This window comes from Mobula birostris, chromosome 6, assembly GCF_030028105.1.
Source record: "Mobula birostris isolate sMobBir1 chromosome 6, sMobBir1.hap1, whole genome shotgun sequence".
In the NCBI taxonomy this organism is placed as follows: domain Eukaryota; kingdom Metazoa; phylum Chordata; class Chondrichthyes; order Myliobatiformes; family Myliobatidae; genus Mobula; species Mobula birostris.
This window is the reverse complement of record NC_092375.1, coordinates 80,037,674-80,052,454: the sequence shown is the minus strand read 5'-3', so window position 1 is coordinate 80,052,454 and position 14,781 is coordinate 80,037,674. Positions and strand designations below refer to the sequence as shown.

General features: G+C 40.4%; 1 protein-coding gene across 1 annotated transcript in view; it reads right to left on the bottom strand.

The window, feature by feature from the left end:
* Positions 1-14,781, bottom strand: part of LOC140199135 (uncharacterized) — a 162,969-nt gene that overhangs the window by 46,066 nt on the left and 102,122 nt on the right. Inside the window, exon 10 of the mRNA XM_072260713.1 lies at positions 5,261-5,429. Coding sequence (XP_072116814.1) covers positions 5,261-5,429 — 169 coding nt within the window. The remainder of the gene's footprint in view (positions 1-5,260; positions 5,430-14,781) is intronic.

Below are 14,781 nucleotides of genomic sequence, written 5' to 3'. Positions count from 1 at the left end.
GAAGGGAAATAGGGATTATTCTGGAAACTACAGAGCATTGAGTCTCACATCACTGATAGGGAATCTATTGGAGAAGATTCTTAGGGATAGGATTTATAAGCAATTGGGAAATAACTTCCTGTGCTTCCAATTGGGAATTCAAATTGATGTGTCCAGGGCTGGTTGTGTCTTACTAAGTTGATTTGAGCTTTTTTTTTTGAGAAGGTGATGAGAATGATTGATAAAGGTAGCATTATGGATGGTATTTGCATGGCTTTAATGAGGTATTCGACACGGTCCCTCGTTGGAGTCTTATCCAGATGATTAAAATGCACGGATGGTCATGGTCAATGGGACTTATTCTGGCTGGAGGTCTGTGAGGAGTGGTTTCTGAGACCTCTGCTGTTTGTGATATACATGTATAAATGACCTGGATGAAAACGTGGATGGATGGGTTAATAAGTTTGTAGATGATAGTACAATTGCAGTTACTGTGGCTAGCGTAGATGACAGCCAAAAGATAGAGCAGGATATACATCCTGTACCCAATAAAGTGGTGACTGTGTGTATGTTCATGGCCCTTCGCTGCTGCAGCCCAGCCACTCCAAGTTTTGACATGTTGTGCGTTCAAAGATACTTTTCTGCACACCACTATTGTAATGCATGGTTATTCGAGTTACTGTTGCCTTTCTGTCAGCTTGAACCAGTCTGCCATTCTCTGTTGACTTCTCTCATTAACAAGGCGCTGTTGTCCTCAGAACTGGCACACACAGGATATTTTTTTTGTTTTTCGCACTATTCTCTGTAAACTCCAAAGACTGTTGTGTGTAAAAATCCTAGATCAGCAGTTTCTGAGATACTCAAACCACCCTGTCTGGCACCAACAATCACTCCACAGTCAAAGTGACTTAGATCACATTTCTTCCCCATTCTGATGTTTGGTCTGAACAACAAATGAACTTTTTAACTATGTCTGCATGCTTTTATGCACAAAGTTGCTGCAACGTGAGAAACTGATAAGATATTTGCATTAACGAGTAGGTGTACAGGTGTACCTAGTAAATTAGCCACTGCATGTAGATCAGTTGTAGATACGGGCAAAGAAATGGCAGATACAGTTTAACCTAGCTAAATGTGGATTATTGCACTTTGGGAGATCAAATATAAAGTGACAGCACACTGTTAACGGCAAGACCCTTAATAATATTTATGTACAGAGGAATCTTGAAGTCCAAAGTCCATAGCTTCTTGAAAGTGGCTGTAGAGGTCAAAAGGTGATAAGGCAACCATATAGTATGTTTGCTTTTATTAGTTGAGGAACTGAGTTCAAGAGTCGGGAAGTTACATTGTGGCTTCAGAAAACTCTGGTTAGGCCACATCTGGAGTATTGCATTGAGTTCTGGTCGCCCCATTATAGGAAGAATATCGAGGCTTTGTAGAGGGTGCAGAAGAGATCTACCAGGATGCCGACTGGATTAAAGGGCATGTGCGATAAGGAGAAGTTGGACAAACTTAGGTTGCTTTCTATGTAGTGGCTGAGAGGAGATCTTATACAGGCCTATGAGATTTTAAGAGGCATAGACAGGGTAGACAGCCAGTAGCTTTTTCCCTGGGTCAAAGTGTCTAATATTAGAGTGCATGCAATTAACATGAGAGGGGGGGTTCAAGGTTTTTTTTAGACACAGTGGTGGTTGCTGCCTAGAATGCACTGCCAAGGGTAGGGGTGAAGGCAAATATAACAGGTGTTCAGGAGACACTTAGGGACATGACTGTGCAGGAAATGGACATTGTAGGCAGAAAGGGTTACTTTAGCTAGGTATTTAATTACTAATTTCATTAATTTCCCACAGTATCGTGGGTTGCCGGGCTACCCCATGCTGTACTGTTCTATGTTAATGGTTTGGTAAGGAAAATTGAAGCTTCCCTGATTAAATTACCAGTCCAATGCAGCAGAAGCCACTATCTATATTTCTACGACGATTGTTGATTCTTGGCAATATTATGTATCAGTTTATGCACAAAGGCTGGCTGGCGTAGTGGCATCAGCACCAGACTTCGGAGCGAAGGCTCCCGAGTTCGAATCCAGCCAGCGCCCTTGCACGCTTTCCATCCGTGCTGGGTTGAGCGTCAAGCTAGCAACTCGGTCTCATAAAAATAAGAAAGCCTGCTAAAAAATCGCCGTCATGATGGCGTCCCAGTGACCCCATCTGGAGTTAAGGGCTTTCTTCTTCTTATGCACAAAGATAAAAACACTGGGGATAATCAGTCATTCAAAACTTACACACAAAACCAACAAACTAAATTTCATTAATACAAAAGATTCTGCAGATGCTGGAAATACAAAGCAACACACACAAAATGCTGGGGGAACTCAGCAGATCAAGCAGCATTGATGGAATGAATTAACAATCAATACTTTGGGCCAAATCTCAGGACTGGAAAAGAAAGGGGAAGATGCCAGAATAAAAAGGTGGGGGGAGGGGAAGGAGTACAAGCAAGAAAATGATAGGTGCAGGATTTTTCCACTGAAATTGAGTGAGACTAGAACTAGAGGCCACAGATTAAGGGTGAAAGATGAAATATTTAAGAGTGGTGTGAGTGCGGATTAAGCTGGCACCAGAAGCGAGTAGATGCATTTTTGATTGCAATATTTAAGAGAAGTTTGGATAGGTATATGGATGGGAAGGGTATGGAGGGTTATGATCCAGGTGCGGGTCAATGGGACTAAATAGAGTAACAGTTCAGCATGGATTAAGTGGCCTGTTTCTGTTCTGTGGTGCTCTACGACTATGACATCGAGAAACTATTTCTTCTAGTGAGGAATCGCGAAGGAATGTGGTATAATCATAAAATTAGAGCTGGTCCATTCAAAGATCACATCAGGAAATATTATTACTTTTGCAAAGGACCAAAATCTGGAGCAAATTCTCTTGAAACCTATTCAAGATACATTGAAAGCAAATGCCAAAACTGAGACTGATATTTTTCAGTCATGTACAGGCCGAACTTTGGATAAGATAGAGGCAGGTCCTAGTACAGACATCCCAAATCAAACTGAACAGTTCAGTGAATAGTTCCATTGAGTGACCAGTCTAAAGATATCACTTCCAATTCCAGTTAATGTTAGAGGAAAGTAAATTGTCCATTTATACCATCTAAACATGTGACTGATATTCTGGTATGTTTTTCCATGGAGCCTGTTTTGGGAGTTTAAACTGTATTGAAGTGTGGCAATCCACTCTTTCTCTGATCATATCACAGTACTGTGATATGATCAGAGGAAGAATGGAACTGAAAGTGATCCCTATAGACTGGCCACTCAACGGTGCTGGGTCTTAGCCAGAAAGCCAAATGATCAACAATTAAATCCCTAACCCTGTGATTTTCACCCTGATTTTTTACCAGAAAGAAGTTTAGTGTTTTTGACTGGCATCAAAATTCTCTCACCTCGCAGACACAATCTAGCGAACTTTGTCATGTAATTCACTTGCTTTGAATACTTACTACTTTCCAACGGTTATCATTAAATTCCATCAGCCAGTCTGTTGACAGGTTGTCTTCCATTAAATAACTTGCTGAAATCTCTTGAATCTCTCTAGTGCCAGTTGAGATATTTAAGTGGCAATACTAGTAAATCTGCAATTTCTTAAGCCATACTGTTTCCAGAGAATGCATGAAGATTTGGTTATTATGATTGAGAGAGATTAAAGAGGGGGGAAAATTCAAACAGAAGTTTGTTCATTTGTCAGGGGCTGATGACCTAGGTACTTGAAGTTCATGATGAACAGCACCATAATCTAATTTTAAATGAACCATTTGAAATATACCTACAATCTACAAACGTATTAACTTCTCTATGTAAAGATCTGCAGAGTCCAAGTTCAAGTTCATCATTCAACCATACATGAATAAAGCCAAATGAAACCACATTCTCCTGGGACCAGGGTGCAAAACGATCTGGAAAAGGGGACTGAGTGCAGTGTATCCAAGTTTGCTGATGATACTAAATAGAGTGGAAAAGCAAATTGTGCAGAAGATACAGAGAGTCTGCAGAGAGATATAGATGGGTTAAGTGAGTAGGCAATGGTCTGGCAGATAGAGTACAATATTGGTAAATACGAGATCATCCACTTTGGAAGGAAAAATGAAAGGGCACATTATTATTTAAATGGTAAAAAACTGCAGCATGCTGCTGTGCAGAAGGATTTGGGAGTGCTTGTGCACGAATCACAAAAGGTTGGTTTGCAGGTGTAGCAGGCTATCAAGAAGGCAAATGGAATGCTGGCCTTTATTGCTGGAGGAATTGGATTTAAGAGCAGGGAGGTTATGTTGCAACTGTACAGGGTACTGGTGAGTCCACATCTGGAGTACTGCGTGTGGTTCTGGTCTCCTTACTTGAGGCAGGTTATACTGGCTTTGGAGGTGGTGCAGAAGAGGTTCACCAGGTTGTGAGGGGGTTAGACTATGAGGACAGACTGAGTCGCCTGGGACTGTACTCACTGGAATTCAGAAGAATCAGAGGAGATCTTATAGAAACATATAAAATTATGAAAGGGATAGATAAGATAGAGGCAGGATAGTTGTATCCACTGGTAGGTGAGACTAGAACTAAGGGACATAGCTTCAAGATTTGGGGGAGTAGATTTAGGATGGAGATGAGGAGGAACTGCTTTTCTCAGAGAGCGGTGAATCTGTGGAATTCTTTGCCCAATGAAGCAGTGGAGACAACCATAGTAAATATATTTAAGAAAAGGTTGGATAGATTTTTGCACAGAAGGGGAATAGGCAGGTAGCTGGAGATAAGTCCATGGACATGATCTTATTGAATGGCACAGCAGGCTCAATGGGCCAGATGGCCTACTCCTGCTCCTATCTCTTATCTTCTACATCACCAACAGTCATACACATCACAAGGCACATAGAGCATTTATGCAGTAGCAAGTAACCATAGTCACACACACAAAAAATTCTTTTCAAAAAAACTTTCTCTGCTAATACAAGCAACTAAGTAAGGGAAATTTGGTTAGTGTTTGGTTTATATGTGAATTAGCCAGGTTATTAACAATAATAAAATACCATTTGGAGTTTTTTTTCATTCTTTGGTAATTAAAGTTATGCCTTATTTTACTTCTGATTTGATGATCTTGCCCACCCTCCCCCACCACACCTTGATGTTGATAACCACAAATGTTCCCTCCATTTGGGCCAGGAAATTAAAGCTATTCAGTCACCAGGCTATTTTTTTAATAAAAATGCAAGGCCTTAAAAAAATCAGTCCTACCTAATTTTTCATAAGTTTTTTGACTTTTAGCAGGTGATAATGGTGTTGGATTCTGGTAAAGCCACCAGAGTTGACCATTTGCGGCAGAATCAGAGGTAGATGGAGAGATGGATGAAGTTGATGCTTTTTCATCAGACAGGTATTCTCTTCTCTGGTTTGAGCCTGTTTCCTGATAACAGAATTCAATATTATTATTATTGTTTCCTCAACCCAATAACCCAAAAGCTATTGACTGATAGTACAAAAACACACCAAGGTGCCAGATATTATAAATTTAACATGCGCCCCCAACAAATTGGTCTGTGGGCAGTTGATCTCTCTTCATGAGTGGCTTTGACCTCTGATGACAAGCCATTTATCAAAGGTGTGCCTTTTTAAATTGTTTTTTTTAAACAATAAGGCAATAGAAAGATGAGAGGTACATCCGATGTAGCTTCTATATATTGCAGGGAAAGGTCCTGTTTAATATGATAGCTTATTGATTCTCTCCTTTGAGTAGTGCCTATTATTAATTGCTTAATCATAAACTGAAGCTATAGTCCTACAAACCCCATTTCCAGAAAAGTTGGGATATTTTCCAAAATGCAATAAAAACAAAAATCTGTGATATGTTAATTCACGTGAACCTTTATTTAACTGACAAAAGTACAAAGAAAAGATTTTCAATAGTTTTACTGACCAACTTAATTGTATTTTGTAAATATACACAAATGTAGAATTTGATGGCTGCAACACACTCAACAAAAGTTGGGACAGAGTTAAAATAAGATTGAAAAGTGCACAAAATATTCAAGTAACACCGGTTTGGAAGACTCCACATTAAGCATGCTAATTGGTAGCAGGTGAGGTATCATGACTGGGTATAAAAGTAGCGTCCATCAAAGGCTCAGTCTTTGCAAGCAAGGATGGGTCATGGCTCATCCCTTTGTGCCAAAATTCGTGAGAGAATTGTTATTCAGTTCAAAAGGAACATTTCTCAACGCAAGATTATAGAGAATTTGGGTCTTTCAATATCTACAGTACATAATATTGTGAAAAGATTCAGAGAATTCAGAGACATCTCAGTGCGTAAAGGGCAAGGTCGGAAACCACTGTTGAATGGGCGTGATCTTTGAGCCCTCAGGCGGCACTGCCTAAGAAACCGTTATGCTACTGTGACAATTATAGCCACCTGGGCTTAGGAGTACTTTGGAAAACCATTGTCACTCAACACAGTCCGTCGTTGCATCCAGAAATGCAACTTGAAACTGCATTACGCAAGGAGGAAGCCATACATCAACTCTATGCAGAAACGCCAGCGAGTTCTCTGGGCTCGAGCTCATCTCAGATGGACCGAAAGACTGTGGAACCGTGTGCTATGGTCAGATGAGTCCAGATTTCAGCTAGTTTTTGGAAAAAATGGGCGTCGAGTTCTCCGTGCCAAAGATGAAAACGACCATCCAGATTGTTATCAGTGAAAGGTGCAAAAGCCAGCATCTGTGATAGTATGGGGGTGCATCAGTGCCCACGGCATGGGTGAGTTGCATGTATGTGAAGGTACCATTGACTCTGAGGTGTATATTAGGATTTTAGAGAGACACATGTTGCCATCAAGGCGACGTCTCTTCCCGGGACACCCATGCTTATTTCAGCAGGACAATGCCAGACCACATTCTGCACGGGCTACAACAGCGTGGCTTTGTAGACACAGAGTGCATGTGTTTGACTGGCCTGCTGCCAATGCAGATCTATCTCCTATTGAAAATGGATGGCGCATCATGAAGAGGAGAATCAGACAACGGAGACCACGGACTTGTTGAGCAGCTGAAGTCTTATATCAAGCAAGAATGGACAAAATTTCCAATTGCAAATCTACTACAATTAGTATCCTCAGTTCCAAAACGATTAAAAAGTGTTATTAAAAGGAAAGGCGATGTAACACAATGATAAACATGCCTCTGTCCCAACTTTTGTTGCATGTGTTGCAGCCATCAAATTTGAAATTTGTGTATATTTACAAAATACAATTAAATTGGTCAGTAGAATTATTGAAAGTCTTTTCTTTGTACTTTTGTCAGTTAAATAAAGGTTCACGTGAATTAACATATCACAGATTTTTGTTTTTATTGCATTTTGGAAAATATCCCAACTTTTCTGGAAATGGAGTTTGTACATGCTGTCTCTGAACTGAGATTTGTTACTACAAGAGTAATTATTGACAATGATCATGTGTTGGATTGTGGCCCTCAAGTTCAAAGTAAATATAGCATGGTCACACACCCTTCTGGCCCAATAAGCCCGCATCACCCAGTCACATCTATGTGACCAATTAACCCACTAACCTACGTGTCTTTGGAATGTGAGAGAAAACTGGAGCACTCAGTGGAAACCCACAAGGTCACAGGGAGAATGTACAAACTCCTCACAGACAACAGCAGAACTGAACCTGGGTCATTAACATAATAGCGTTACACTAACTGCTACACTACCACACCACCTTGAGATTCACTTTCTTGCAGGCATTTACTGGAAGAATGAAATACAATAGAATTTTATGAAAAACTATACAGAACCAAAGATTACTAAGCAACCAGTGTGCAGAAGACAAACTGTGCAAATAAAAATAATACTGTGAACTTGAGTAAAAAGTTACCAAGTAGTGTGGTTGTAAAGCATAATTAGCTAGCACTAATTTCATTCTTCCCTATACCTGTAATCCATTTCTACATGCATTCTGGATTTAAAAATAGTGACATTTAAGTAGAACCGCCTAGAGGTAATAAAAATAAACTTGTGATACCAGCTTGTAAAAGATTCATTTGTTTACTGCTGAGTTGTACAACGGAATGAGTGAGTTGGAGAGGAGTTGATGCAGAAGAGTTTCAATGCCCACCCACCTAACCCAGGTGTGAGGTTGGTTTGTTCCAAACACTGAGCCAGTTGGGTGAGATCGAGAACGGCTTTGGGTGGAGTAGCCCAGGTGCATCAGGGTGCTGGGCCCTACCCAGTGCTTGGATAATTGAAACACCTCCCAGACAGTCTGGAACCCTGATTGTCAGGTATGGAGATGAGGGTTGGGCTGATTTTGCTCGCTCTCCCACAAATGTTTATTTGTTTCTCTGCAGTGCTGAGGCTGTGGGGCAACTCCAGCAGCAGATATAGGACTCAGTCTGGTTTGGGATGCTGTTGGCTTGCTTCTATTGTTTGCGTGATATGTGTTTTTTCACTCTCTCTCTTTCTCTGTGCAGTGGTTTTTGGTTTTGGTTTTTGGATTATTTAGGCCTCTTGCTTTGTGGCTGCCTGTAAGCAGACAAATTTCAGGGTGTATAATTTATACATTCTTTGATAATAAATATGCTTTGAAGTTGAATTGAATTTTATCAGTTTATCATATTTTAAAAAATGACAAAAGGTCAAAAATGGCTGAAATCTGAAAATGGAAAATGATGGCCTTGCACGAGCAGTTCTTATCATTAGTGTGGCCATATTAGAAATATTGATCAAAATGATGTTCATGACTGCACTGTAAACACTGAAGAGAGGATACACAAGGCTAGCCAACATTGGAAAGAGTCAGTCAACTGCATCAAAATTAAGGCAGTCACTTTGTCAGAGGTTAGGTACTTATGCATATATTTGCTTGATTGGAAATGTTTCTAATCAATTTTGTAATGTGTCAAAATTATATGTTCCTTTATCACAGTTTAACAGGTAGGTTATACAGTATATTAACTCTGCAGCAGTGATCTGGAAGCTTTCATGTCATAGTACTAGTGTGATGTAATGTTCAATCTAATGAAACTTAATCATATATGTTTACATAGTATACAATATTTCTTGGCAGGGTACTACTTGCCAGTACAATGATGTCAACTTTCAAGGCAGGTGCTAATAATGAGTGGAGAGGGTCTTTTACACTGCCGCTGATAGGCAGTGACAGCTGATAGGCAATGTGCCATACCGTTGAAAACTATCCTCAGTACTGTCCAACAGGAAATTAAATTCATATTTTTTGTTTACCAGACATAAACCATGATGTGCTATGACATTTGTCAATTAAGAATATTGATCAGCAAAACACATATCAACCTAAATTACCAAAACACGTATTCTTAATGGCTGATTGCTCCACCCGGAAGACAAAGAGGAAATATAATTCCTTAATAATAATCCACTTCCTCCACATGCTGTTACTGGAACATGCAGTTTCAGCATAGATTTCACATGAAGGCAAAAGACAGGAAATTATAGGCCTGTTAGCCTGACTTTAGTGGTTGGGAAGATGCTGGAGTCCATTATTAAGTATGAGGTTTCAGGGGTACTTGGATGCACATGATAAAATAGGCTAAAGTTAGTTTTGTTTCCTTGAGGAGAAATCTTTCCTGACAAATCTGTTGGAATTCTTTTGAGGAAATAACAAGCAGGATAGACAAAGGAGAGCCAGTGGATGTTGATTACTTGGATTTTCAGAAAGCCTGAGACAAGGCGCCACACATGAGGCTGTTAAACCAAATAAGAGCACATGGTATTACAGGAACAATACTAGCATGGATAGATAAACTTTGATAAACTTATATAGATGTGTCACAGAGAGAGTATATTGACTGGTTGCATCACAGCCTGGTATGGAAACACTAATCCCCTTAAATGGAAAAACCTACAAAAGGTGATGGATACAGCCCAGTGCATTAATGGTAAAGCCCTCCCATTATTGAGCGCATGGGGCGCTGTTGCAGGAAAGCAGCATCTATCATCAAGGACTCCCACTATTTAGGCCATGGTCTCTCTTGCTTCTCCCATCATGAAGGAGGTACAGGAGCCTCAACATCCTGGAACCATCAGGAACCCTCAGCTATCAGATTCTTGAACCAGATGGGATAACTTCACTCAACTTCACTTGCCCATCATCACTGAACTGTTTCAAAAACCTATAGACTCATTTTGAAGAACTCTTTACCTCATGTTCTCAATGTTTATTACTTATTTATTTTTTATTATTATTTCCTTTTTTTCCTTTCTTTTTGTATTTTCATGGCTTGTTGTCTTTTCAATTTTAATTATTTGTCCATACTGCTGGGTGCAGTCTTTCATTGATTCTATCGAGTTTCCAGTATTTACTGTGAATGCCTGCAAGAAAATGAATCTCAGGGTTATATATGGTGACGTATATGTACTTCAATGATAAATTTACTTTGACTTTAGATAGAGTGAATGTTGTGAGGATATTTTCTATAGTAGTAGTCTAGGACCAGAGGGCACAGCCTCAGAGCAGAGATGAGATGAAATTTCTTTAGCCAGATGGTGGTGAATCTGTGGAATTCATTGCCACAGACAGCTGTGGAGGCCGGTTCACTGGGTATGTTTAAAGCAGAGGTTGCTAGGTTCTTGATTAGTAAGGATGTCAAAGGTGACAGGGAGATGGCAGGAGAATGGGGTTGAGAAGGAGAATAAATCAGCCATGATGGAGTGTGGTGCAGACTTGATGGTCTAATTGTCCTAATTCTCCTCCTATTTCTTTCTTATGGTCTAACGTTACTAGAATTTGATAAGTTTTACTGTCCTGTTGCATTTCATCACAGTAAGATGCATTCTACACATGACCTATGTATGCAGGGCATCGAGAGATGAGTAGGAAATATGAACTATTCAGCATCATCCATATCCCGACAATAAACTATAAACAAAGGTGTTTTTCTGCCAGTATCACCAACATAAATCTGAATGATCTTGCTGTTTGTGTTTCTTCGTTATACAATTAACGGTTGTTAGGTTTTGGGCTCTGGTAGAGTATAATGCTGCAGAAAACTAACTTCCAGTGTTCCACTTCGTTACTTAATACTACAACTATATAAACTTTTTGATGTTGCTCTGAAATTTATTCTACCCAGCCAATAATTGTTTTCTCATTTAATGCCATAACTCAGTAGCAAGCTTCTTTCCTCCAAAAATTCACCCTAAAGGGAGTCTGTCAGCTTGTTGCTGAATTACGGTGGTGCGTCAGATTTATAAACTAAAGGATTGATTCCTTAGAGTTAAACTTAGAAAATAGGTATTGAATACCTGGCTGATCAACTAAGAAATTACAACAGCTAAGCATAATTAAATTGTTGACTGATATCAACACCGCTGCAACTTAAAAATCAGATCAGGGCAGAACCCTTTTCAATGCCTATAGTCAGGAGATTACTGTTAAATACAATTCCTTTGCTGTTACCCCAACTGATATATTAACTCTACATAAACATGGGATAACATATAGGATTTTTATAGTCTGTGGCATAGCTCAAACAATTAAATGCTGAGAACTGCATTTATCAAATACTGTACATCATTAAACAACTCTAAAAGAGGTAAAAGAGGTGGAGAGGTGGCATTGCTAATCAGGGATGGTATCACAGCTGCAGAAAGAGAGGATGTCATGGAGGGATCGTCTATTGAGTCTGTGTGGGTGGAAGTCAGAAACAGGGAGGCAGCAATCACTCTATCGGGAGTATTCTATAGACAGCCAATAGCAGCACAGACACTGAAGAGCAGATCTGGGAGGCAAATTTTGGAAAGGTGCAAAAATAACAGGGCTATTGTCATGAGTGACTTTAGCTTCCCTAATATTGATTGGCACCTCTTCAGTGCAAAAGGTTTCGATGGGGCAGATTTGTTAGGTATGTCGAGGAAGGATTCCAGACACAATATATGGATAGGCTGACTGGAGGAGAGACAATATTGGATCTGGTACTAGGCAAAGAACTTATTCACTTAACAGATCTCTTGATGGATGAGCATTTGAGAGACAGTGACCACAATTCATGATCTTTCCCATAGGACAGGATATACCACAAGTTACTACAGGAAGCAAGGGAAGAGATTGCTGAACCTTTGGTGATGATCCTTGTGTCCTCACTGGCCACGGGACTAGTACCAGAAGATTGGAGTTCGGCAATTGTTATCCCTTTGTTCATGAAAGGTAATAGGGATAATCCTGAGAATTATAGACCAGTGAGTTCTATTGAAGTTGCAAGGCATCAAACTGCAAGACTCTACAGAGGACAGTAAAAACTGCCCAGTGAATCACTGGGGTCTCCCTCCACTCTGTTTGTGATATTTACCCGAAGTATCGTTCCTTACCACCCATCCCACAATCTCTTTGACTCACTATCGTCAGGAAGGAGGTACAGGAGCATCAGGACTAGGACTGCCAAAATGGATAACTACTTTTTCCCCTCAGGCTCTGAGACTAATGAATATCCTGCCACTACTGAGGTCTCAGAACTGGGACAGCGAGTTGTTTACTGGTTACCTGTGCGTGCACTACATGCACTTTGGATTATATTTTATTAACTTATTTGTGGTAACACTTCGTTTTACGGTATGCGCCATGTAGAAGCTATGCATCTATTTTCTGTCTATATTGTATTTTGTGTTGCGTGTGTATTATGGGTAATCTGTCACATGGGTTGGAGAGTGGTGGAAGCAAACTAGAATAATTACGTGCAACACACACAAAATGCTGGAGGGACTCAGCAGGCCAAGCGGCATCTAAGGAAAACAAGTACAGACGACATTTAGTATAGTTATGTATTCATGCTTTGTGTTAGTTTCATTGAGAGACAGTGAACTGGGTGGGTGATTTTTTTCTCGATGCTTATTTCACTTATTTAGTTGTATCACTAATTATAGTTTTAAAAGTTAAAAAAAAAATCACTACAAGTTTGTTCATTCTTGCTGGCTTTGTAATAAAAGGACTGAACATACTTCTTTCAACATGGAGCTCATTTATTTGTAAGCGTGTCATACAGTGTCAACTCCTGTACTCAGATCCTCAGTGGTTTTGGTCTGTTTTCAAGTAACTGCTACATGTTAACACAAAATACTCTGCAGATGTATGCTACATGTTGTTTGTGATATGTGTTTTGTGGGTGCACTGTGGTCTGGAGGAACGGCGTTACATTTGGTGGTCAGATGACACAGGATGCAGAGCTAGGCTGAGAAGTGACAGAAGAAGTTCAATTTGAGTTAAATGTGAAGTGATGCACTTTGGGAGGTCCATAGACAATAGGTGCAGGAATAGGCCATTCGGCCCTTCGAGCCAGCACCACATTCACTGTGATCATGGCTGATCATCCACAATCAGTATCCAGTTCCTGCCTTATCCCCATAACCCTTGATTCCGCTATCTTTAAGAGCTCTATCCATCTCTTTCTTGAAAGCATCCAGAGACTTGGCCTCCACTGCCTTCTGGGGCACAGCATTCCACATATCCACCACTCTCTGGGTGAAAAAGTTTTTCCTCAACTCCGTTCTAAATGGCCTACCCCTTATTCTTAAACTGTGGCCTCTGGTTCTGAACTCACCCATCAGCGGGAACATGCTTCCTGCCTCCAGCGTGTCCAATCCCTTAATAATCTTATATGTTTCAATCAGATCCCCTCTCATTCTTCTAAATTCCAGTGTATACAAGCCCAGTCGCTCCAATCGTTCAAGATATGACAGTCCCGCCATCCCGGGAATTAACCTTGTGAACCTACACTGCACTCCCTCAATAGCAAGAATGTCCTTCCTCAAATTTGGAGACCAAAACTGCACACAATACTCCAAGTGTGGTCTCAGCAGGGCCCTGTACAGCTGCAGAAGGACCTCTTTGCTCCTATACTCAATTCCCCTTGTTATGAAGGCCAGCATGCCATTAAGCTTTCTTCACTGCCTGCTGTACCTGATATTTGCTTTCAGTGATTGATGTACAAGAACACCTAGATCTCGTTGTACTTCCCCTTTTCCTAATAATCTGCCTTCCTGTTCTTACCACCAAAGTGGATAATCTCACATTTATCCACATTAAACTGCATCTGCCACGCATTCGCCCACTCACCCAGCCTGTCCAAGTCACTCTGCATTCTCATAACATCCTCCTCACATTTCACACTGCCACCCAGCTTTGTGTCATCTGCAAATTTGCTAATGTTACTTTTAATCCCTTCATCTAAATCATTAATGTATATTGTAAACAGCTGCGGTCCCAGCACTGAACCCTGCGATTCCGAAAAGGACCCGTTAGTCGCTACTCTTTGTTTCCTATCAGCCAGCAAATTTTCACTCCATGTCAGTACTCTGCCCCCAATACCATGTGCCCTAATTTTGCCCACTAATCTCCTATGTGGGACTTTATCAAAGGCTTTCTGAAAGTCCAGGTACACTACATCCACTGGCTCTCTCTTGTCCATTTTCATAGTTACATCCTCAAAAAATTCCAGAAGATTAGTCAAGCATGATTTTCCCTTCGTAAATCCATGCTGACTCAGACCTATCCTGTTACTGCTATCCAAAAATGTCATAATTTCACCTTTTATAATTGACTCCAGCATCTTTCTCACCACTGACGTCAGGCTAACCGGTCTATAATATCCTGTTTTCTCTCTCCCTCCTTTCTTGAAAAGTGGGACAACATTAGCCACCCTCCAATCCACAGGAACTGATCCTGAATCTATAGAACATTGGAAAATGATTACCAATGCGTCCACGATTTCTAAAGCCACCTCCTTAAGTACCCT